The sequence below is a fragment of the Osmerus mordax genome, chromosome 11 (genome assembly GCF_038355195.1).
Source record: "Osmerus mordax isolate fOsmMor3 chromosome 11, fOsmMor3.pri, whole genome shotgun sequence".
In the NCBI taxonomy this organism is placed as follows: domain Eukaryota; kingdom Metazoa; phylum Chordata; class Actinopteri; order Osmeriformes; family Osmeridae; genus Osmerus; species Osmerus mordax.
In genome coordinates, this window is record NC_090060.1 from 17,943,820 (window position 1) to 17,967,011 (window position 23,192).

The 23,192-nt window shown below is 46.4% G+C and overlaps 2 protein-coding genes across 3 annotated transcripts; one reads left to right on the forward strand and one right to left on the reverse strand.

Moving 5' to 3' along the window:
* Window positions 1-50: 50 nt before the first annotated feature.
* Window positions 51-20,746, reverse strand: LOC136951288 (extracellular calcium-sensing receptor-like). Of its 2 annotated transcripts, XM_067245630.1 has the most exons (8): window positions 20,583-20,746; window positions 17,974-17,983; window positions 4,171-4,271; window positions 3,740-4,028; window positions 2,402-3,151; window positions 1,805-2,032; window positions 1,234-1,354; window positions 51-964 (listed from the first exon to the last, which is right to left on the reverse strand). In XM_067245630.1, the coding sequence occupies exons 4-8, from the start codon at window positions 3,992-3,994 to the stop codon at window positions 51-53; spliced, it is 2,268 nt and encodes a 755-aa protein (XP_067101731.1). In that variant the 5' UTR covers window positions 3,995-4,028; window positions 4,171-4,271; window positions 17,974-17,983; window positions 20,583-20,746. The 2 variants fall into 2 exon arrangements, with proteins under 2 accessions (XP_067101731.1, XP_067101730.1); XM_067245629.1 differs by lacking the exons at window positions 17,974-17,983; window positions 20,583-20,746 and having other exon boundaries at window positions 4,171-4,385.
* On the forward strand, window positions 15,827-21,643 carry LOC136951290 (extracellular calcium-sensing receptor-like). The gene is made up of 11 exons (XM_067245632.1): window positions 15,827-15,855; window positions 16,165-16,465; window positions 16,723-16,809; window positions 17,153-17,260; window positions 17,462-17,628; window positions 17,926-18,173; window positions 18,483-18,694; window positions 19,085-19,315; window positions 19,878-20,001; window positions 20,400-20,872; window positions 21,206-21,643. Exons 1-11 carry the CDS (start codon window positions 15,842-15,844, stop codon window positions 21,641-21,643), a joined length of 2,403 nt encoding a protein of 800 aa, XP_067101733.1. The 5' UTR covers window positions 15,827-15,841.
* Window positions 21,644-23,192: the final 1,549 nt, after the last annotated feature.

Sequence of the window (23,192 nt, forward strand, 5' to 3'; positions counted from 1 at the left end):
ATGAGATGACTCATGACAGACATGAGTATATTTTTTATTTATTTTGATATTCAGAGAGACTTAGATTGCACTTTTCCCATCATGTGTTTCTTTGTGTTTAGTTCGGGTTTCAGTATAATAATGTAACATTTAGGGGAAAATATACAAAGAAGTAAAGCAAAACTGGAGGCCAGGATGGCAAAGATCTCCACAGCTACAGTGAACTTCCCAGGAGAGCTGACATAAGCTGGGATAAAGGTGATCCACACAGCACAGAATATCAACATGCTGAAGGTGATGAACTTGGCTTCATTGAAGTTATCAGGCAGCTTTCGGGCCAGGAAAGCCAGCACAAAGCACAAGAGAGCCAGGAGTCCTATATACCCCAGCACAGCCCAGAAGCCCACAGCAGAACCTAAGGCACATTCTAGAATGATCCTGTCATTATAGTGTTCCATGTTCTTAAAGGGGAAAGGAGGGGAGATTGTTAACCACAGCACACAGATCAGGACCTGGATGAGAGTGAAAGCCAGGACACTGAGTCTCTGCTGTAAAGGCCCAAACCATTTCATGACATCACTTCCTGGAAGTGTGGCCCTGAAGGCCATCAGCACCACGATAGTCTTCCCCAGAACACAAGAGATGCAGAGGACAAAGGTGATCCCAAACGCCGTGTGGCGCAGCATACAGGACCACTCAGAGGGCCGGCCGATGAAGGTGAGAGAACACAGGAAACACAGAGTCAGGGAGAAGAGGAGCAGGAAGCTGAGCTCTGAGTTGTTGGCCCTGACGATGGGTGTATCTTTTTTAATCAAAAACAGAACGGCCACTAGTGAAGTAAGGAAAACCCCAAACAGAGAAAAAACCACGAGAACTATTCCCATAACTTCAGAGAACGACAGAAACTCAACAGCTTTCAGTACACACTTGTCTCTGCTCGGATTTGACCAATACTCCCCAGGACAACGTTCGCAGTTGTTAGAATCTGAAAATAAATCGGGATTAGTAAGATTAGGAGAACAGCGATCATACAGGAAGTGGGAAACGTTTAGAGGCTCAGAACAAAGACCAGCCACTGAACCCTAAGAAACCTCATCAGAACGCACACGGACAACGTGATGACTGTTTGGAAGAGACTGAGGACTGAATCGGACTTGAGGGTGCCTGTCTGCTTGTGTGTGGTTAAAGTATACACTGTTAGAGTTTTGGTGTTGCTACAGTTCAGAGAGAAGTGGACCTGAGTGTGTGTATCACCTGTCTGGTTGCTGATCTCTCCCTCTGCACATGGGAGACAGTCGTAGCAGCAGACAGGCTTTCCTTTCTGCACGGCCTTACGAGTTCCTGGGGGACATCTCTCACTGCACACAGACACAGGCTGGAGGAGAGACATACAGGGTTTGGTCATCGGGGAGGCTTAGACTGTGGTCACTGTGGCTTGGACTGTGTTCTCCAACGATAATATGCTGCACTGTTGAGGTCGCCTGGAAGTCAAGCATTTAACAACTCTATGACTGTACATACAGTACTGTGCAAAAGCCTCCCACATTTGTTTAACATGGAAATCGTCCTAAATATTTATTATTTTTTCCTCTGGATATGTGTGGCAGTTTAAAAGGGCAATGTTGAGAAATGTTTTGTTTACTCCTTTCATTTCTTTATAAATTCAAAAGAAAAAACTTTTTAATTATCTTTTATTTATACCAAATACTATTTCACAGTACTGTATATAAATGAAAATCTAACTAAAGAAATATTTAAAACACATTAAAGAGTGTCATGGACCAAATGTAATTTAACTGCTCTTGATGATAAACCTGAACCAAACCTGTTTCTCCCCTCCCGGCCACATGATGTCCTCGGTCCTGAGGACAAAGTTCTGTCCAGCGGGCAGCGAGGCGTCGTAGTAACCGACGGCTCTGAAGACGACTGCCCCGTCCAGAGCTTGCTGCCAGTTCACCACCTCATAACGGGCCGTGGCAGCACCCGTCTGATCAAACCACACCTGGTCCCCGTTCCTCACCGTGAAGTTCACCCTCCTCAGCGACTCCACCACCTCGCAAGAGAGACCACAGCTGGATGATATCTTCTGGTTGTTTATCGTTAATAGTTGTTTGCTTTGTTAATGATTGGTTAGGGTTTACGACAACTGTGTTGTGTTGTGACTGATATCTGTAATGTGGGAATTACTTTTGCAAAAGTGACATAAATTGAAACTTCTGAGCCATGATTTTCTGATGTACGTTCTGTATGCAGTTTTATGTATTTGCATATCGCTTTAGATTTAAAAAAAGAGCCAAATAATTGATCATTAAAACAGGCATAAATTAGTGAAAGTTGGATAAAAGCCAAAACAAAATAAATCACAGATTTAGACATGAACTAGGTGAGGAGCTGAACCCTGTTTGAGGTGAACCCTGATCACCTGCCAGGGCTGGATCCCGACGTCCTTGTCACAGCCCTGTCGGGAGGAACAGCCCAGAAGACTGTGGAGGGAATGAGCCACGGCATAGATGGCCTTGTAGATGTTACTGGAGTACCTCAGCTCCTCCACATCGTCGTTATAGCCCTTCAGCTCCATCAGATCCTCGTTCCCGCTGCAGGGCGCCTCCATGTTGCCCCCGTCCGTCCCCGCGCACGGGAACAGCATCTCCCAGAAGTCCTTGATGACAAACTCGGCAAACCCGCTGATGTCGGCTTTCTGAACGGCGAACCCCAGGGATCCGCCCAGCACAGAGAAGCTGGTGGGGGTGACCAGGCTGTCGGCCGTGATCCAGGCCTCCACGCCGACAAACTGCAGCCCAGAGATGTTCTGCAGGCTCAGCTGCTCCAGGAGGTTGTTCATCTCCACGTGGGCCAGGAACCCCACCACTACCCTGGCTGAGCCCCTCCGCATCACCTCCACCACCTTCAGCAGCTGAGCCGGCTCGTTGCGGTCGAACTTCTCCGTGTACTCCACACACACGCCCTCCACCCGGGCGGCCGCCAGGAAGATGGCCATGCCGTTGTTGCCGTAGTCACTGTCGCTGTTGACCGCCCCCACCCAGGTCCAGCCGAAGTGCTTCACCAGCTGGGCCAGGGCTCTGCTCTGGTAGAGGTCACTGGCGATGGTCCTGAAGAAGGAGGGGTACTCCTTTCTGCTGCTCAGACACTCACATGTAGCAGAGTGGCTGATCTGAAACACAGAGAGAGCAGGAGAGGAGATAGAGGGAAGAAAGAAAGAGGAGTGATAGAGACAGAAAGAGGAAAGAGAAAAAGAAAGAAAGAGAGGAAAGAGAGATAAAAGAAGATTGTGTTTATTGTCTAATTCACCTAAGTGTTATTTGCAATGATTTCTTGGTTTACAGGCTTCACCCAACAGTGCAGACAAGTAGAATATATTACCGGTATACAAGATAGAAATAAGACCATTTAAATACAACCAATATGACTGACTGAGCAGTAAAGGAGGGTGTTTGGGTTTAGAGTCTTGAGCACAAGGAAGTAAACATGAAAACAGGAATGAACATGAATCCTCAACCACAATATGAATAAACATGAATCCTAACATGAACATGAACCCACTGTGGCTAAGATGATGATATAGACTATTTTGTATTTAAATGTTGACCAGGATGTGGAGCACTCCTTTTCAGGTTGTTTTCTATGTTTATGTTCCCCCCCTGCAAACCAAATCTACCTACGGGTATATATGAAGTAACCTTAACCTGATCCTTGACCACAATATGACTGACTCCTCGACACAGCACCTGTGAGATCTTACTACTGGTATTTGGAATGGTCCGGTCGTGCGTGACAGGACAATAGTGGAGGAGGACTCTGACTCCCCGATGATGGCGTGGACAGCTGATTGGCCGGAGCAGTTCCGTCCAGAGGTCCTCTCCCCTCCGTTCATCAGAGCCATGGCCGCTCGCATCGAGGACAGCGTCGAGCCACAGTTGTCATAGATACGGTATCCGATGGACACGTTGGGAAGCAGATCGTCGCTCTGGTTGATCTCCTCGATGGCAAAGATCATAGTCTGGGCGAAGCGGAACTCTCGGAGGTTGACTCTGGGAGAGGGTGTTTTATAAACACGGTTAAGAAAGATGTCACACAATACTGTGAGTGAATCCCAGACAAATCTTTTTTTAATTTTTTTACCGTTTCACTTGTTAAAACATTACACACACAGGTTCAAATGCTGAGACTTACATGGAGCAGGTGATTGGCTGGGGGGTGTCTGTGAAGGAGAGGGGGGGCTCGGTGATCTTGCTGTGGATGGAGAAAGCTCCTCCGATGGTCACGTCTCCTTCCTTGGTCAGCAGGGGGAACTCTGGGCTCCCCAGCATCCTGCACACAGGCTCCTCTCCCTGCCCCCTGCAGCCTCCCAGAGCCAGCAGCACCACCAGCAGCACCAGCAGCAGCATCACACACACACACACCAAGGGCACTGCCACCCTGACCGGACCCATTCGTCTCTTCAGCAACGGCTTTTTATGAGCCTTTGATTGACTGCAGGGCAAGTGTTTGCCAATAGGTCACAGGCTCTGAGGCATTAGCCAATAGGAGACGGGCAGGGAGGTGCATGGCACATGCTAGGGAATGAGGTGGCACAAGAGGGTTGCTTTGACAACAGGCTGGACAGACACATCATTACCATTCCCTAACTACACTAAGGCCAGGAGAGTGACACCCTGAATCCCAGCTGATGTGGATAGACAGATGAATGAAAAGTAAATGGATCCTGATTGATACTTTCTGATCTGGTTCACAATACCTGAGGTTGCGACGGGGATAAGAGGCCGTGGTTAATCTTCAGGTCACCGGAGATGTAAGGATCTCCCTCTGATTCCAGAGGTACAGCACAGATCTCCCTCTGACGCCAGAGGTACAGCACAGATCTCCCTCTGATGCCAGAGGTACAGCACAGGTCTCCCTCTGATGCCAGAGGTACAGCACAGATCTCCCTCTGATGCCAGAGGTACAGCACAGGTCTCCCTCTGATGCCAGAGGTACAGCACAGATCTCCCTCTGATGCCAGAGGTACAGCACAGATCTCCCTCTGATGCCAGAGGTACAGCACAGATCTCCCTCTGATGCCAGAGGTACAGCACAGATCTCCCTCTGATGCCAGAGGTACAGCACAGGTCTCCCTCTGATGCCAGAGGTACAGCACAGATCTCCCTCTGATGCCAGAGGTACAGCACAGATCTCCCTCTGATGCCAGAGGTACAGCACAGATCTCCCTCTGATGCCAGAGGTACAGCACAGATCTCCCTCTGATGCCAGAGGTACAGCACAGATCTCCCTCTGATGCCAGAGGTACAGCACCCATCAGGCTTCTGCTTTTGACCACACAGATCTGGAAGCAAGCCTGTTACTAGTGTGTACATGTTCGTCTGTGAAAACAGACTAGGCCAATACAGTGCCTGGGGTGTGAGGACAGAGCAGGCCTACCCTCTACAGGGTCTGGGGTGTGAGGACAGAGCAGGCCTACCCTCTACAGGGTCTGGGGTGTGAGGGCAGAGCAGGCCTACCCTCTACAGGGTCTGGGGTGTGAGGACAGAGCAGGCCTACCCTCTACAGGGTCTGGGGTGTGAGGGCAGAGCAGGCCTACCCTCTACAGGGTCTGGGGTGTGAGGGCAGAGCAGGCCTACCCTCTACAGGGTCTGCGGTGTGAGGGCAGAGCAGGCCTACCCTCTACAGGGTCTGGGGTGTGAGGGCAGAGCAGGCCTACCCTCTACAGGGTATGGGGTGTGAGGGCAGAGCAGGCCTACCCTCTACAGGGTCTGCGGTGTGAGGGCAGAGCAGGCCTACCCTCTACAGGGTCTGGGGTGTGAGGGCAGAGCAGGCCTACCCTCTACAGGGTCTGGGGTGTGAGGGCAGAGCAGGCCTACCCTCTACAGGGTCTGGGGTGTGAGGGCAGAGCAGGCCTACCCTCTACAGGGTCTGCGGTGTGAGGGCAGAGCAGGCCTACCCTCTACAGGGTCTGGGGTGTGAGGGCAGAGCAGGCCTACCCTCTACAGGGTATGGGGTGTGAGGGCAGAGCAGGCCTACCCTCTACAGGGTCTGCGGTGTGAGGGCAGAGCAGGCCTACCCTCTACAGGGTCTGGGGTGTGAGGGCAGAGCAGGCCTACCCTCTACAGGGTCTGGGGTGTGAGGGCAGAGCACGCCTACCCTCTACAGGGTGAACAGGTAGACTGTAAGGGACTCAGGACTGTAGACAACTTACATAATTGTAACCCTCTCATGCTTGTATCCGAGTGTGTGTGTGTGTCAGGGTTTGTTGTTCTGTGTCATTGAGTCTAAGCCTTGACTACACCAAATGTTGTGTGTTAAATATGTCTGTGTGTGATTTATTTTCACATGTTTAGCTGTTCAGCTGACCTGGCAAATCGCATTACACACAGTGGATTGTGTATTACCTTAAAATCCACATCACTCCAAACTGTTTATAAGCCAGTGAGCATCTGGATGTGTGTATTAAAAGTACACTTTTGACAGTCGCACTAAATAAACAATTAATTCAGTCTGCCTGATTAAACGAGTCACTGAACCGTACAATATTCCAGGTTGTGTTATTGTTATTTTCCAGCCCTGCGGTCGTTTAATGACGCTCTGATTCGCCTCTCAGGCCAGCTTTAATTAGAAGATGTTGTTTGTGGGGAAGCCTGTCAGATGTGTTTCTGGCTGAGTGCTCCTCTGAGGTCCTGTGTCAGGGCAGAGAGCTTAGATCAGGGGCTCTCCTATCAGGTAGCAGGGGCAGGGAGGCCGGATACAGGGGGCTGGGGCATCTCCTGGACTCCCACCCGACCACCCCTCACCTCCAGGCTCTTCCTATTGATGCATGACCACCCCTCACCTCCAGGCTCTTCCTATTGATGCATGACCTCCCCTCACCTCCAGGCTCTTCCTATTGATACATGGCCTCCCCTGGCCACTCTCCTTAACAGCCCCCTGGCCTTCCTTAACTGAAACCTACCACCACATACACACATGCTTAGTGTACACACACACACACACACACTACATGTCCACATTCACACACACACACTTAGTGTACGTACAAACACATACACACACTCACACACTTGTATACACGCAGGTACACACTGAAATACAAACACAAGACATACACTAACACACTTAAGATACACTCAATCATACACACCGCTCTCGCTCCTAACCCCTGGAGAGAGCTCTCTATCAAACCTGACAGAACACATTCAACATAAAAACATGTTTTGAATGATTGCATTACCTCCTCAAATGTAGTCCGCCCTAATAGATTAGATCCAAAATAAAAACATGTTTTGAATGATCATATTACCTCCTCAAACTTTTCCTGCCCTAATAGAATAAATGGATAATTAAAAACATGTTTTTAACTATATTCACTCCTCTAACGTATCCTGCCCTAATAGGATACAAAGCAAAAACATGTTTTCGAATGATCAGATTACCTCCTCACTTCATCAGAAATGTATTTATTAACTTTGTTTTTAACCAAGTTTAGTTGCTTACTGTGTCCTGTGTTTGAAGGCATTAACCACTGTAGTTCTGGTCAAAACGATGCCGTTCAAGGCCTTGATGGTCTGATGCACTTACTATGCTATTGTATGTAAATTTGGATGAAAGCATCTGCTAAATGTTTACATATCAACGTAGTCTGGGCTTGGTCACTAGTTAACTGTTCTGAAGGGGCATCTCAGTTCATGGTGCATTTCCCACAGCTACTAATATACAGAAAGAATGGATGCGTAATGTAATGTACTCACTTAACAGACTTAACAGACTTGTTTCCAGTACAGGGGGAAGGTTTTATTTTTGCAATATCTTGATCTACAGTCAAGTGTTCTACCACTGAGCTAATCTAGCTACTATTACAAAGATGGTCAGGGTTTGTCATGTTCGTCCTCAGCTGAACTACAGATCCTGACGTCATACGAGGAACACAGGGCCCTAACACATGGACTCTACCGCCCCCTGGTGGCCTTATGTTTTACATGATCTTTTTTAACTACATCACAGTCATTGGAAACAGATGCTTATCATGTAACATAAAAACGTTCAGCTATATTTGTTCTAAATAGAAAGTCCCTCATCCATCATTCAATTATCCTCATGTAGATTCTACATCTGGTTTCAGTTATTGTGTAAGACCGGCCAAGCCAGAACCATCTCGGGATGGGGCTGAATCAGGGGTAGAGCAATTGACTGCACATCAAGAGGTCACAGGTTCAAATCCCCCCACCCATAGGTCTGGATGACAGTGTCTGCTAATTGTACATGTTTTATTATTATTATGAAATGGCATGGTAGTTTATTTCCTGTTCCTGTGACGTGGGGCAGCTTGACATACAAGTACAACCCTGAAGAAAGGTGAGCAGTACCGTACACCTCGTCCAGAACCACTCGGGGGAGTGGCACAGGGTAGCCTAGTATTTGTAGACCGTTTTCCAAAGATATTTATACGGCTTTAGTACAACCCATCTTCACACCCACACTTTAATTTCAGAAAAGACACGCTACGCCTACGCCTAGGCCGCAGGACAGCCATGTTAGCGTGAATCCACATTTCTGCGATGAAGAAGTCTTTGTCTTATGCTTATTTTATGTTGAATATTGAAAGACCTTTAGTCGTAGGCCTACACTATACATCTCAACATTTACCCTTTTCTCTAAGCTGTTATTTTCTAAATATCTTATTTCTTTGTCAAATAAAAGACAACAAAGAAGGCTCCCGCTGCCTTCAAAGTTCATACTTTGTAATCATGTTTTGATAATGAAGGAGATGTTCCTCTGGGAGGGTTTTGCCCACCTGTTGCTATGCTTAATCACATCCTTATGCCTTGGAAGTTAATTAAAGTTACACACCACACCTGGTGAATTTCTTTTCATAGCCCCGAGTCTTGATGTCATCATCCGGGAAGGAAATACGAACATGTCTCCGCTTGCCCGGACCGCTCCTCCGTTTCGGCAGAGACTCTGGGGTAAAAGGTAAATTGGCAGGTTTGTGGCGTCATCTCTCTGCCAATACCGGTCCCTAGGTGCCATTCTTAATCGCTTCACCTAGCCTTTGTTACACTTGAGTGCGTGCTGCAGTTCGTGGTTCATTAAAAAAGAGCTTTAGGCTTATCCTGAGACCCAGCAGAGGCACACAGGTGATTTGGCGGGTATTCAAGATCACAAACAATCCTTCTCTCGTCTCGGAGGGGGGACACACCTAATTGTTTTTCAACGGATACTTTGCTACTTTGCAACTGTCAAAGCAGCTCCTCAGAAGTAGGCCATGAACTGTGATATCCTGGACTATGGTCTTTAGGTTCATGTCTAACTTTAAAATGTCTCTGTTTTTCCCTTTCTATTGAAATTTAGAGTAGACCATTAATCTTATTTTCAGTTATGTAGGGCCTACTGTACCCTAGCTATTGTAACATTACCAGACGTGTTGTCTAATTATGTAACAAACTACAGTGCTTGAATCCATTGCAGCTGGGGCAGTTTAAAAAAAAGTTTAAACTCATCAAACATCCAAACATTTGGAGAAAGACAACATTTTTCATGGGTGGTAGACTACATTGAAAGAACTGTTGCGACCAAATCTATTGATCAGTATGCGATCGATCGGGGGATGGGGAGATATAGCCTATGGTTTACCTGCTCAAAAGAAAAAAATACTTCCACAATGCAAAAGCCTACTCGAGATTTGCCCATTTATAATTTTTTGTCTGTAGATTTAAAGGGAACTAAACTTAAATGACCTGTCAGGCTAGTTGTAGTAGATAGGCCGCCTACTTGATTTATCAAATGCAACTTTGGTTTTACATGAACTACTGCTCTTGCGTAACCCGCCATCCACACTTAGAACTGGAGTCCCAATGTTACAGTAATAGCCTGTATATAAAACCACAATAGACATTCTCAAACCAGTATGATATTATCCACTGCCTATCAGGCTAGACACTGCCTGTCTTGTCATTCCAAAAGCTGTTAGGCTAAGCATCTACATGTCACATCAAGTCGCTTGCCTAGTCCAGAATGTCCAAACTAATTACACTCGGCTCTCATTTTTACAATAGGCGGACCGTGTCCTGACAATAAATGAAGAACCTTAAATGTTTTGCCAGGATAACTGGATCTAATTAGACCATGATGTCCCTGTGTGTTTAGGCCTATACTTTTGACTGGGGACAGCAACGTGATAAATCAGCCGACTTTTTTGATAATTTGATAATTTCAGGCTACTTAACTGCAAGTCCTTTAGCCAATAAGTTACATTTTTCTGAATGATTGAAAGACTACACAACAAATGTTCTAAGGAACCGGTTGCAGCTGGCTGACTTGAAGCAGTGAATTCTGGTTAGACTTTTTGTCCGACTTGAGACGGCGCCGAGGCTAGGTCACTGTGACGTATCCATCAAAGTACCGTGAGATCGATTTGATAACTGCCGGCTGTGTAGCCGGGCACATTTTCTCAAGAGCAACCAAAAAGTATGGAAGCACAAGAGGCGACACTCTGATGCTTTTTTGGTAACAGTCACTAGGTGACGCTTCGGTAGCGCGCCGCCATTGTGGAGGGAAAATTCCAACTGGAGTTACTGGACAACAGCACAGATAGTTACATACAAGCTAGTTATAGGTAACAGATGATTTTATATATATTTTTTGTGTTGACGTTAGCTAGCTAGTCGGCAGCTGTGTAGTAGCCTACCTAGCAAGCATTAGCAGCATTTGATCGGTTAAATTTAAGTAGTTAAATATCAGCTAATGTTCAACTGTAAAGTATAGGCCTACACCTTTTAAAGGATCCCTTGGTAAATCAGCCTCTGCCGGGTAGAAAGGGAATTTTTTGAAAAAATAAAACATTTAGTGGCAAAATACATTGTTATGTCTACAAATTATTTTAGATATGGTATAATTTATACTGAGGATAGCCTACGGAAGTTGAGTTAGCAAATGTCGATGCTAGCTAACGTTAGCTCTACATTTTACTGGGTCTTGCAGCGCTGCTTTTTTATTTTTATTAATTTATGTTTATGTTTATTAAGGATCCCCATTAGTCTACACCATAGTGGAGACTATTCTTCCTGGGGTCCAGGCAGAAAACATTACAATAGAAATCATAAAATGCAGGAGAAATAGGGAGTCAGATGGCTGAGTGGTGAGGGAGTCGGGCTAGTAATCTGAAGGATTCCCAGCCGTGCCAAAGGACGTTGTGTCCTTGGGCAAGGCACTTCACCCTACTTGCTTCCCGGGGAATGTCCCTGTACTCACTGTAAGTCGCTCTGGATAAGAGCGTCTGCTAAATGACTAAATGTAAATGTAAAATGCAGTACAACATAATCAATGTGGGTGAACAAAAACACAAACTTAGAAAACAATATTTACAGTAAAAATAAAATAACAAGCAAAAACAGAAACAAAGACTTAAAACATCATTGTTGTCTGTCCTAAAATACCTAAAATAATAACCTAATCTACTCTAATTTCCTTTCTTTCCTTGCTGCCTTAAGTTTCCTTTTGAAATCACATTTATTTCTTGTTAGAGCTTGATTAGAGCTTGATTTACTGAAATTATTATGAAATGTTATGTACTAGCCATTTGCTTACTTTAGAAAGTCACGTGGCTAGCCTGATACAGATCAGAATCCATCATATCTTAGACACCCAAAATCAGCGAATGTCACAGCCAAGTCAGTGCAATAGAAAATGTGCTTTAAAGAATTTCAAACAAAACTTTTTTGGTGGAAAACAGTGGAAGACTTGACTGTAAGTCTGTGAAATAAACTGTTACCTGTTTTTCGTCTGGGCCCGCCCGCGGGACCGAAAACACTGCCCCCTACTCCCCCCTGTTACTACGCACTAAATGTTAATAAATATATTTTTTAGACTACTACACATGTTATACATCATTGGAAAGCTACGATTCCTGTGCTTGTAGATATGTAAACCATTTCAAGATCGAGTCACAACAACAAGTTTAGTCAACGTCTTTGTCCAGTCACCACTTTAGTGTTGTTTACAAAGCCAAACGTCTCTACTTACCCTCAAAGGTTCCGTGTCGTCCAGGTATGCAAACAACACATCAAAACTTGATCTGCGTACATTCCCAAGGGTTCAAAGTATCTAGCCATGTAAAGTAATTCGTCCAAATACAATGTTTTACGTTCATGAATATCCATTATCCTTTGTTTCATTATGCAAGTTAGCCGACGTAAGAAACAACTTCTTCACATAAAAGTGTTCTTTTCTCCGGTTAGCAACGGAGTATTTACTATATGAATCAAAATGTCCGTTGAACCCTCCCCTTTTGATTGACACCTTGTTTGACCCAATAGGAGCTTCCATGCCCCGTTGACAGCCCTCTAAAGCCAACTAGGTCTGTGCGTCCTGCCCCCCCCCCCCCCCCCCCCCCCCGCCCCGCCCCCGCCCCCACACTCGTTCTAAACTAATTTCTCGAACTGGCTTCGACTGGCTCTGAAATTAGCTCGTTAGCCTTGTAGCTGACAGCTAGCTGAAAATGCCAATACCTCATTTGTATGTGTCTGTGGAGCCGTCAAAATAAAAGTCGATTGCGCAATATGGTTGACAGAATCAGTGTTCTTTGTGCGCCAATCCTGGGAATCAGATAAAGCACTCCAATGTGTTCATGCTTCAGTTTTTGTGTTTCAGTAATACTAATTAGGGATTTAGCTATTATATATGATAGTTCTAAGTACCACCTTTCATTAGAGATAACAATTATGAAAAATAATACCTTTTTATCCTAAGTATTTGACCTTGGTTACAAAGGGTCATTTTGGAGTCTCCAAAAGGCCCTTTTAGAAAACACCTGGATGTACTCTTATAAAAACATGTGTCAAATATGAATATATTGTGGTATTATGTTTGACTTTTGATTTGAATTGGATAAGGCTTCAACCTGTGGTCCAATTTAGTCTTCCAGCTAATACCTACCACATCTAGGCCTCTTCAGGCCTCTGTTTTCAAAACAAAATCTAGGCGGAAATAGAAACTTTCACTTTCCTTGTGTTCAAGCTTCTATTACTCAACACCAGTAGGACTGACAGGGGTCCTGACATCAGGGGAAATAACTTCAGAGTGTCAGCTTTCAAAAGAGATCATTTACATGCATGTACTCCAAATGGTTCAAGAACAGCTTTCAATTTACTTTGGGTATGCTGTTTAGGCGTTTTCAGGCAAATTTAACAGGATTATGAAAAGGTTAAAAGGGATTTGATGATCACTAGTCTAGTGATTACATTATTCTGTGTTGTTATCATCGTTCTTAAGTGGACACTGGTTTTAACCTCTTTAGTTCGGACACACATGGACAAATTGACGCTTGACAAGATGGATTCTTCAGTGGTCGTGATCTCGCAAATCCAGCTGTCTCGCAAATTTACAGAGCACAGCTAATTGTGGAGATCAAGAGGTCTAAAAGCATCAGTTTAATTAATTTATTATTAGTGATATTAATAATTGTATGTGTGCTCCCTTTTGTCGGCCTGTCCGCCTATCTACATGTCTACACTGCCTGTTGAACTGCATGTCTGTCTGCTTGCCTGTAGGACTGCCCGTTGAACTGCATGTCTGTCTGCTTGCCTGTAGGACTGCCTGTTGAACTGCATGTCTGTCTGCTTGCCTGTAGGACTGCCTGTTGAACTGCATGTCTGTCTGCTTGCCTGTAGGACTGTCAGGTGTCAGGTGGCTGAGCGGTGAGGGAGTCGGGCTAGTAATCTGAAGGTTGCTAGTTCGATTCCCAGCCGTGTCAAATGACGTTGTGTCCTTGGGCAAGGCACTTCACCCTACTTGCTTCGGGGGGAATGTCCCTGTACTTACTGTAAGTCGCTCTGGATAAGAGCGTCTGCTAAATGACAATTTTTTTTTTTTTTTAGGACTGCCTGTTGAACTGCATGTGCCTGCCATGTCTGTCTGCTTGCCTGTAGGACTGCCTGTTGAACTGCATGTGTCTGCTTGCCTGTAGGACTGCCTGTTGAACTGCATGTGCCTGCCTGCCTGTCTCCCTTCTCCTCCCCCCTCCTCAGAATCCTTGGTGGACATAATGGAGGTGTTTGATACAATGACCTTGTCTCTCTGTGTTGTTTTCCTTCCAATCCTCTGCGTCCCTTCTGAGAGCAGTACATCCTGGGAGGTCTCATTAGGAGCCACTGAGCGGTCTGGGGGGGTGGGGGGGTCATTAACCCAGTGAAGAGAAACTAGAGCCTGGAGACACAAAACACACCTGCCTCTTCATCCCTCTCTCCATCACACCAGGGGACACATTACTGTGTAAAGGGCCAACTGTGACCTGGGGCGGTACAACACACCACTCCCCTCTCTATCTCTTTCCCCCTCTCTAACCTCTATCTCTCTCTCTTTCCCTCTCTCTCCTCTCTTTCCCTCTAGCTCTCTCTTCAGCCCTGTCTCTCTTTCCCTCTCCTCCATCTTTCTTTTGTTCCCCCCACTGTCTCCCTATTCCTTACTATCTCTTTATCTGATATAGGCTGCAGGCTAGGGTTAATGATCTGCTCCCAAGCACCAAAGCAGACTTTTACACACATTATGGCCTAATAAGCAATTAATTATAAACAAAACACAAAAAAAAAACATTGAAACGGTTTCTTCCCTAACCCTGACCCTAATAGTCTTTGAAATCAGATTAATTAAGGTTATTTTAGCAGCCTGATTACACTGTTATAAAGTCCAACCTGGAGTCTGGGTTGTGCTTTTTAGAATGAGGTAATGTCAAATAAAAACAGCTAGCAACTTCTGAACTGCTCCTGAACCCTATATTGCTCACAGCAAATCTTTTTATATATTTGTATAATATATATAAACTCCTCAAAAAAAGTTCGGAAACGTTATTTCGGTCGATTATTCCTCCCCTTCAATAATACCAATTGGTATTGTATTTTATATCGTTGGAAATCCTGATTAGGCACCTTTACAACGAGGTACAACTTGTAAGGATCGTGCATTCGTGGAATGAGCAACACAGCTAACCGTGTGGGTAGTGGCCCAAAATGCTGTGCTAGTGAGAAGAACAGGCAGAGACAAGTAGATATGCCTTCAGAAACTGTCATCACACAGAACTTCATATGTAGCAAGTGTGTGTATGTGTACAAAGGGAGCAAGAGAGTGTACAGAGAAAGAGAGAGCGTGTAGTTGGCAGGCACCTATCTGCAAGGAGGTGAGGAGAGCGGGAACTTCTGCCTCTTCACATCAGTGCAGGATCACTGCTCTCTGCTCAGGCAGAACAGTGTCTCCCTGCGAAAGAACAAAACAAAACCAGTCCTGTCACTCTCCATCATGGTAAGATGTGCATTCCTGTTTCCAGTTGCTGCCTCTACTTGCAGTGCAACTGGCGGCTTCTGTCTTTCCATTGATCCACGCCCCAGGGGTGTTGGGACCTGAGATCCTGAGGGTTGTTTCAGCCAGTCAGCGCGTATAAATGTCATCCCATGGACTAGAGAGGAACAGGAGGGGGTTTGGTGTGATGTGTGTTGGGGTAGGACTCTAGGTAATGTTCTGGGTGAGGCTAGGTTGAAGGAGCAACTACTTCTGAGCTAGGGGTTATGGGTGAGCTTCCGTGCTGTGGTTTGACTTGGCAGACATCGTTGGGAAGTCTTTAGGATCAATGCTTAATTTCCTCTGTTTTGCGGTTCTGCTGTGTTGGGGAGTCCTTATCTCCCAGACCCAGGACCACCAGACCCAAGCCCAGGACCACCAGACCCAGGCTCAGCAATGCAGTTTGATCCATGGCTCCATTTCCCTGCCGGTGCTCCAAAGGCCAGGAAACATCACCCTGGGTGGCCTCTTCTCCCTCCATGACGCTGTTCTGGAGACGGACCTCTCCTTCGCCACCCTGCCTGCTGCCATGCGCTGCACGGGGTCAGATCTCCATCCTCCCGGACTAGGCCTCCTTCAGGGACGCCAACAACTAAGGGAGACACTGTAGATATATACTCATGTAACTAGGGTAGACACTAGATACCTACAGGGAACTAGGAAAACACAATGTAGATATCCATTCAGGGTTGATTTGAATATCCTGTGTGATCTACATCAGGGGATATAGCCAGTTGTTGGTTGCTCTTATGGTTTAGTTAATGATGTATTTATGCTTCTCTTGGGTTTCACATTGGAGGAGTTTCATCCCCTTCTTTCCCTCCTCGCCCTCCTCCTTCTCCCTCTCCTCAGGTTTAACTTCCGGACGTTCCGCTGGATGCAGACGATGATCTTTGCGATCGAGGAGATCAACAGGAATGCTAGCCTGCTTCCAGGCGTAACCCTGGGTTACAAGATCTACGACTCGTGCAGTATGCCCTACCACGCCCTCAGGGCCGCCATGGAACTGATGGAGGGGGACGGAGGGGTGGGGGAGGTCGGGGGAGGGCTGGGGGGCACCTGCTCAGTTTCGGTTCCTGTGGTGATTGGAGACGGAGGGTCGACCCAGTCTCTGGTTGTGGCTCGTTTCCTGGGAGTGTTTCACGTGCCACAGGTGAGTGCCTGTTCTGGTTTATTAGCCTGGAAAGGGAAACAGAAAGGGAGAAGGGGAAGAGAGGAAATAGAGAGGGTGAGAAAGAAAGAGAAGGGGGGGAGAGAGCGTGAAGGAGAGGGAATGAGAGAAGACAAAATGAGCGAGAAAGGGAGCAAGATGCAGCACGTAATCTCTAGTTGTCTATCTTAACTGGCCTGGGGATATGAAGAATTTAAATGCACACATTATCTTGCTACCTGCTAATGTTTGTCTCCCAGGTGAGTTATTTCTCCAGCTGTGCATGTCTGAGTGACAAGAGTCAGTTTCCTGCCTTCCTCAGGACCATGCCTAGCGACTTCTTCCAGGTCAGAGACACACTTACTGTTTTGTCTTTATGGATATGTGTACTTCACAATTTTACATATGATTTAACACAAATTATGTAAAATGTATTTGTACATAAGTATTTGTATAGTCAAAGGTTAGTTCCCCTCATGGGCAATAACTTTTTTTTAATTCAAACCATTTTAAATAATCTTTATTGTCTAATAAGTCATAGTGACTGGTTATAGTCTCATTGTCTGTCTGTGTCCTTGTCTGAGTTCTGTGACTGTCTCTGCTCTCCACCCCCCCCCCCCCCTCTCTCTCTCTCTCTCTCTGTCCTCCCCCTCCTTCCATCTCTCCCTCCCTCCCCCTTTATCCCTCCAGGTAGATGCGTTGGCGCAGCTTGTCCAACACTTCGGCTGGACCTGGGTGGGCGTGGTCGCTGGTGATGATGCGTATGGGAGAGGAGGAGCCCAGATCTTCGCTGAGAAGGTGGGCTGTGATCCTCTCAGATGCTGTATTAAACATGTTTAACTAACTCTTCTGCCATATTCCAAAATGTGTACATAAAAAAACATAGATTTTTGCACAATTAACTACTGATATGAATGAGTGACAAATGAATATTTGGATGAAAACAATCTTTTTAACAGCCAATCATATTAAACCTCCATACTCCATCCACGTGACCAGGTACAGAAGCTGGGGGCTTGTGTGGCTCTGCATGAGATCATCCCCAAGAACCATGAAGAGGCTGCCATGGCTACCATCGTGGCTGACATCCGAGCCTCCAAGGCTGGGGTGGTCCTGGTGTTCGCCCTGGAGCAGGATGCTGGAGCTCTGTTCGATGAGGTGCTCAGGTCAGCCCAGCACCCTGTTGTTTAATATATATTTAGGATATTTTATTTGTTTAGCACACGTGCACACCCGCACAGTAGATTATCAAGGATTAGAAGTGCACATTTCAAACTGTATTTTAGAGTTCAGAGCTAAGGATGGCTTCTGTATTTTAACCACGACATCTCAACCACAATATCACAGTGCATTTCATCACTGAACAGTAGCTCATTGAGTTCTCGATTCGACCACAGTGTCAAAGAAATTAGGTGACGATTTTTACTGGATCCGCGTGTTGTTTGAGTAAAGTCTGTCTCCAGACAGGGGCTGACGGGGGTCCAGTGGCTGGCCAGCGAGGCCTGGAGCACGGCCTCGGTCCTCTCCATGCCACCCCGTTACCGGCCCATCCTGCTGGGCTCCATGGGCTTCGCCATCCGCCGGGCGCACATCCCAGGCCTCCAGGACTTCCTGCTCCGCCTGCATCCCTCCAGCCCCGAGGCCAAGCTGGACCCCTTCCTCAGGCCCTTCTGGGAGGCTGTGTTTGGCTGCAGCCTGAGCCAGGGTAAGAGTGGGGGCCACGTGGGGGTCTACTAGGGGTGGGGGAAAAAATCGATTCACATTCGAATCGCGATTCAGTCTTCTAGCGATACACAAATGTCGATTTTTTGGGGGGGTATTATTATTATTTTTTGTATAGTTTTCATTTATTTATCGAGAATCAATTTTTAATCGAATCGTGAACCCAAGAATCGATTGGAATTGTGCGGTACCAAAAGATTCCCGCCCCTGGGGTGTACCTAGTTATAATCAAGTAAGTCATCAACCCCATCTAGTAAGCAGGTATAATCGCTGGGTCGATCTGGCCGTTCCTCGACAGGGTCCATCGTTCCTCCGTGTTCAGGCAAGGAGAACCTGGGCACCGTGAGGAACATCTACTCTGACGTGTCACAGCTGAGGATCTCCTATAACGTGTACAAAGCTGTGTACGCCATCGCCCACGCTCTGCACGACCTGAAGGGATGTGAGGCTGGCCGCGGGCCGTTTCCTCTGCAGGCCTGTCCAGACACAGACAGCTTTCAGCCCTGGCAGGTAGGAAGGACTGGCACTGGCAAAGAATTCAAAAGCAGGATTTGATTTCACAAAACGCCATCTCTTGAAAGGATTACGTAGTCATTTAGCAGACCGAATGTCATCTATCCAAAACGACATTCTGCACAGGGTGGGATTTGGACCGTTAACGTCTTGATCTGCAGGCAAATAGTCTTAACCCAGGGTGCGTATTACAGGGGGGAGTTTGGGGGGATCTGACCCCCCTAATTAAGACTTGGACCCCCCCAAAAGAGGTAAAAACAACAGGTTGAGGGGGGGGTCGATACACACCCTGGAGAAGAAGTTGACCCCCCCGATTGTCATTGTATAATTCACACTCTGCTCTAACCACTGCGCTGAACCCATTCCGTCCTTTTGAATTGTTCCTAGCTGCTGCATTACCTGAAGCAGGTGGACTACACCAACGCGTTCAACGAGGAGACCAAGTTTGACGAGAACGGGGACCCCGTAGCCATGTACGACCTGGTGAGCTGGCAGGCGCGGGCCGACGGCCAGGTGGAGTATGTGACGGTGGGAAGGTTCGACCAGACCGTCAGCGTAGGCAGGAGGAAGCTGCAGATCCAGGAGACGGACATCGTCTGGAGCAGCAACCAGACCACAGTAAGACCCTCTCTAATGGTCTGGAGCAGCAACCAGACCACAGTAAGACGCTCTCTAATGGTCTGGAGCAACAACCAGACCACAGTAAGACCCTCTCTAATGGTCTGGAGCAGCAACCAGACCACAGTAAGACGCTCTATAATGGTCTGGAGCAGCAACCAGACCACAGTCAGATGCTCTCTAATGGTCTGGAGCAGCAACCAGACCACAGTAAGACGCTCTGTAATGGTCTGGAGCAGTAACCAGACCACAGTAAGACCCTCTCTAATGGCTCAACATGTTTGTAGCATGTTATGTTGGTCACATTTTAAATTATATTCATTATGGGATACGTTTCACTCTGTCACGTTGAAAAGAGTAATATAACCAGATTGGATTTATGATTACACAGTACTTCAAATACTTTAAATCAAATTCTTTGAGTTCTATGAGGTTTTCTCATCAAATTGTAAAATGGAGTCTCGTTGACTTGTTTTACCCCAGCCAGTGACCTTTGACCTCTTTCTCTGACCTCTATTGGTGACCTCTGACCTCTGTAGTTGGTGTTCTCCCTGCCTGTCAGGCTCCCCTCTCCGTGTGTAGCTCCAGCTGCTTCCCAGGAACCAGGAAGGCCATCAAGCCCAACCTGCCTGTATGCTGCTTTGACTGTGTGGTCTGCACAGCAGGGGAGATTAGCAATGAGACAGGTGAGACTGTGTGCTCTGAACAGCAGAGGATGCCGGGGAAAAGATTTAGTATGTTCTAATACCCATACTACCATTTAGTATGCCAGAAAAAGATTGAGTATTTCCCAATACATAAGTGTGTATTACTACTGAGTAAAGAGACAGGTGACATGGGAATAGCAGTTCTTCTCGTCCAACTTTCTTCCCTCCTCTAGATAATTGGTAGCAGCTGTGTAGATAACCCACAATGCCCCCCTCGAACCTGGCTCTTGTATCTCAGAGAAAGGGGGGGAAGGAAGCTTGGATTTCAGACAACTTGCCAAGCGGCGTTGTGAAATACTAAACACCACGATGACCCACAGACGGACCGTAGCAACCTCCTGTCCTTCCTGTCTGACCGCTGGTTCCTGCTCCCCCAGATGCTATAGAGTGCGTGCGCTGCCTGCCAGAGTTCTGGTCCAACCCTGACCATACCGCCTGCATCCCCAGGCAGGTGGACTTCCTGTCCTACACGGACACCATGGGCGTCACCCTGCTGGCACTGGCTCTGACAGGGTCCTTCTGCACCACCTTGGTCCTCCTCATATTCGCCTGCCACAGACAGACGCCGATCGTCAGGGCCAACAACTCAGAGCTCAGCTTCCTGCTACTCTTCTCCCTGACTCTGTGTTTCCTGTGTTCTCTCACCTTCATCGGCCGGCCCTCTGAGTGGTCCTGTATGCTGCGCCAAACGGCGTTTGGGATCACCTTTGTCCTCTGCATCTCTTGTGTCCTGGGGAAGACTATAGTGGTGCTGATGGCCTTCAGGGCCACACTTCCAGGAAGTGATATCATGAAATGGTTTGGGCCTCCACAGCAACGAGCCATCATCCTCATGTGCACACTGGTACAGGTAGGAAAACTTCAAGGAGTATCTTTCAGAAACGAGTGATTGGAGTTTTCCACCAACTGTGGCTTTGTTAATTCAACTATTCACACCCAGATTAGTGTTGATTGAGTCATGTAAGGATGAGTGTTGAGTCATGTAAGGATGTAGACTGTTTGACTGCAGATCATTAGGTTGTAGGTTTAAATCCCCCTGTGTACGCTTTGGATAAAACCATCTGCCAGAAGAATTCACTGTCCTTATGTGTGGAGCATATGTTTCATCTGAGTGTGTTTCAGACAAATCTGTGTTTCAGACCTATGTGTGTTTCAACTTGGCCTGTCCTCCTTTGCGGTCCAGGTGGTGATCTGTGTTGTGTGGCTGGCTGTGGCCCCTCCCACCCCTCACAGACTGATGAGCCATGAGAACGCCCAGATCATCCTGCTCTGTCATGAGGGCTCAGCTCTGGGCTTCTCCCTGGTCTTGGGGTACATCGGCCTGCTGGCCTCCCTCTGCCTCCTCCTGGCCTTCCTGGCCAGAAAACTCCCGGACAACTTCAACGAGGCCAAGCTCATCACCTTCAGCATGCTGATCTTCTGCGCCGTGTGGGTCGCGTTCGTCCCCGCCTATGTCAGCTCTCCAGGGAAGTACACGGTTGCAGTGGAGATCTTTGCCATCCTGGCCTCCAGTTACGGACTTCTGGCCTGCATCTTCGCCCCAAAGTGTTACATCATCCTGCTGAGACCTGAGAGGAACACCAAGAGACACATCATGGCCACAGCTGACAAGAGGTTCTAGTCTATTTACCTAACCCTCAAACTGAGAAATATATAAAACAACACTCAAAGGCTTGCTTTTTTCTCATGCTGGAAAAATATTCATGACCAGAACTTTGGTGTTCTGGAACCAGAAATCTTTAGCCGCTTAGGATGTATGAATCTATGCAGTGATGTTTAGTTAATGCATAACATGCAAAAAATCTATAATGCAATCATTTAGATTGTAAAAGCATAGTATTGAATATTGTGTATGTCGTGTGATTAACAACGTTAAAGAGAGAGGATAGGGCATAACTATGATGTGGTGGTAGTGTTTAACTGCAGTTAACCTCTTGCAAATCAAGAGGTTACAGGCAAAGACTTCAACCTGCATGTTGCTTTGGATTTGAATGTGTTAGCTAAATTTACACATTAAAAGATTATCCTTTAGGTGCAACTCTTACTTCTAACCACATGAGGGTGCTGTTGTGTGTCTGATTTTCCACCTGCACAATTGGTCAGCTGTGACCAATCCTTTGCAACAAAATTCACCTTTGGTGAATGGGACACCCAAAGACACAACAACGTACCATACTGTTGCTAGCTAGCTAACTAAAGAATTAGCTCTGTGACACAAAAAGTTGAATATTGATTGATGGGTGGATGTCATGATATTATTGTTTGAAATTGGTTGATACAAGCTTACCTATGCTCAAATGTTGTTTTACAGGAAGAAAAAGGATTGGATTTCGATATAAGAATTCAAATACATTTGTTGTATTTTTGGGGCATATATGCGTACTGTTAAGTGTACAATATGATATAGGGGATATGATGTAAAATGGTAAAAAACAATTTCAGCTCAAATTTCCCTCTTCGGCCCTGGGGTGATTCACACATAAACAGCGTTGCAGGTGGTCCCTAGCATTACAAACAAGGAGCTCTGCCAGGTTTCCAACTCGGCCCAGCTGCAACGCGAACATTGATTAGCTGACCCTGATTGATCTGTTTTGGTTCCCGCTGAGGTGAAGAGATGACAGGGAGAGAGACACGGGGGAATTAGAGAAGAGAGGGAGCGTATGGATGAAGGGAGAGGAAATGAGTGAAGAGTATCCTGAGGTGAAAGCAGGTTTGAGACATTCGATATTCGTCAAAACAGAATTGTGAAGATAAACAACCTAATTTACTCGTAACACAGTGCTTCAGCAACTCGATACATTCCTTCCTGTTTCTCCTCTCATTTTCATCTATTTCTCTCATAAAGGGCAACCACATGCAGTCTGGAGAATGGTGTCCAAAACTCTATGTTTCTATGGATTATGCTGACTGCCAGAGAAAAAAGTAGGCTACACACATCCTTCGCTCAAGTAGAAGTACAGATACTCATGTTTAAAAAAACTGGTAAAAGTTGGAAGTACTGACTACACTTTTTCACTCAAGTTAAAGTGTGGGCTCTGACATATAGTTTATGTAAGTAAAAAGTAGCCATTACTACTAACTTTTAGTGTCACGCTGGTAACTGGACCTCACATCATATTAATACATTAAGCAGAGAATAGTACAATAGAGTACAGTAGAGTAGTAGAGTT